General features: G+C 63.6%; 1 protein-coding gene across 1 annotated transcript; it reads right to left on the bottom strand.

Moving 5' to 3' along the window:
* RPP25 (ribonuclease P and MRP subunit p25) lies at positions 1-1,538 on the bottom strand. Its single transcript, XM_004758442.3, has one exon. It carries the CDS (start codon positions 1,302-1,304, stop codon positions 663-665), a length of 642 nt encoding a protein of 213 aa, XP_004758499.1. The 5' UTR covers positions 1,305-1,538; the 3' UTR covers positions 1-662.
* Between the last annotated feature and the right edge of the window lie 269 nt (positions 1,539-1,807).

Below are 1,807 nucleotides of genomic sequence, written 5' to 3'. Positions count from 1 at the left end.
CATTTTTGTGTTTGTTTTATTAGAAGCACGACTCCAGCTCTGAGACTCAGGAGAGAAGGCGAAGAGTTTTGTCCTGGGTCTCTCCTTCTGGGCCAGTGGGCAAGAGGGTTGTTAAAAGAGCTAGAGCCCATAGAGGTGGCCCTGCACCTCGTCTCAAGATGCTCCTTGATAGCAGGGTAAGGAAAACTAGGAAGGTAGCAGTCTCCCCAGGTGAGGGGCAGAACAGACCCCCATCAACTCAGACTCCCTTGCCTTCAAGCAGTCCTTTTCTCATCCCTTGCCCTCAACCAGTCAATGGTGGAGATGATTCCAAGAGCTCTCCTAAGGTTACACCCGGGGTGGGGGGGAACTCATGACTACTGCATGCCTTTAACCCTTGGGGGTCCTAAGCAAGGCTCAGGAGTCCCATGGTCCACCACTCCCTCCCTGAAGAAGGTTCCAGCATGGCTCAGAAAAGCTGAAGGTGGAGTTCTGCGTCTTCAGACAACACAAGTGGTGGAACGAAGCTTCCCTGGGGTCCCTCTCGTTGCCTTGGGGTCCATGCTGACCGTCTGAGGAGCTATATCCAGAGCACCGAGGCGTGAAAGGCTGGAGATGCGTCTCAAGGTCGAGGCCCTGGGGGTGAGATCCAGCGTGTCTACGTGGCCCAGACCCACGAGCTCTCAGGCCGTCTGGTCCTCTTCCGCAGCGCTTGGCTCAGGCTGTAACCTCTTCGAAGAGCCTTCTCCAGCCGCAGGTTCCCCTAGGCTCCTCTTGGACGCTGGTGCAGCTGTCTGGGACGAGGGTCCAGGATGGGAGCTCGGGGGCTGGTAGCCGGGTTGGCACGGATCCAGTGCATCCTTGGAAAGTAGGATGGCGAGGCTGGGCACATTCTTAAGTACACTGAGACTGGCGGCCGGCTCGCCAGGCTTCTGACCGGGTGTGGGCCCAGGCGGGAGGCTCTGCCACACCTCGCGCACGCTCCGGTAGCGCAGCCGCGTGACCTGATGCAGGCCCGCCAGGCGGCGCTTGAGGATCTCAGCGCACGTGACGGTCTTGGTGGTGGCCCGACCGCAGCCGCTGAAGACGATGGCGCGCGTGGCTGGCTGCGCCATGCTGGCAGTGGCGAAAGCCAGCAGGTTCCGGATCTTGCTGCCCTCTTTGACCCGCATGTGCACAGCACCAGGCGCCAGGTCCGCGAAGGGGCTGGAGCCTGGGCCGCCCCCCTCGGCCCCACCCCCCACCGGCGCCTCCTCCGAGCGCACCTTACGGAAGTTCTCCATGCGCCGTCGTTGCCCGGACCTCGGGGACGCTGGCTTCGCCATGGGGCCGCCTCAGCCCTGAGGCTGCATGGCCGCCGGTCGCGCCGGCAAGGGCCGGCAGGGGTAAGGGTGCGGGAGCGGCGTGGACGCTGGCGGGAGGGCTGGGACGGCGCGATCTTCGTCTCCGACTTCACTCCAGCGGGCGCTGCTCTACGCCGCGCTCTCGGCGCCGGGTGCTCCGCGCCTTTAGCGGAGGCCCCGCCTGGGAGCCTGGAAGCCCCCGCCCCTACCGTCAGGCTCCGCCCCTAACTCAGCTTGGCCCGCCCCCGTCCTAGCCTCTGCCGGCTCCCGGGATCCAGTCCCGCCCGAGTCTAGCCACCGGGGCCAGGGAACCTTGCGTTCCGAGATGTGTAGTGGCAGCCAGGGGGTGACCTGCCGGGCGAAGTTGCCCTACAATCGCCGTCTGCCCTCCCTGAGCCAACCATCATAAACGGGCGACCTAAATAAAAACTGTGTTTGCGATGCAAAAGCTGCTTAAAGCCGGGTCCCCGAGCCCTTGCGCGTTG

This window comes from Mustela putorius, unplaced genomic scaffold (genome assembly GCF_011764305.1).
Source record: "Mustela putorius furo isolate JIRA1106 unplaced genomic scaffold, ASM1176430v1.1 tig00003972_pilon_pilon_pilon, whole genome shotgun sequence".
NCBI lineage: Eukaryota > Metazoa > Chordata > Mammalia > Carnivora > Mustelidae > Mustela > Mustela putorius.
The sequence above is the reverse complement of the archived record's forward strand: the minus strand, read 5'-3'. Positions and strand labels throughout refer to the sequence as shown.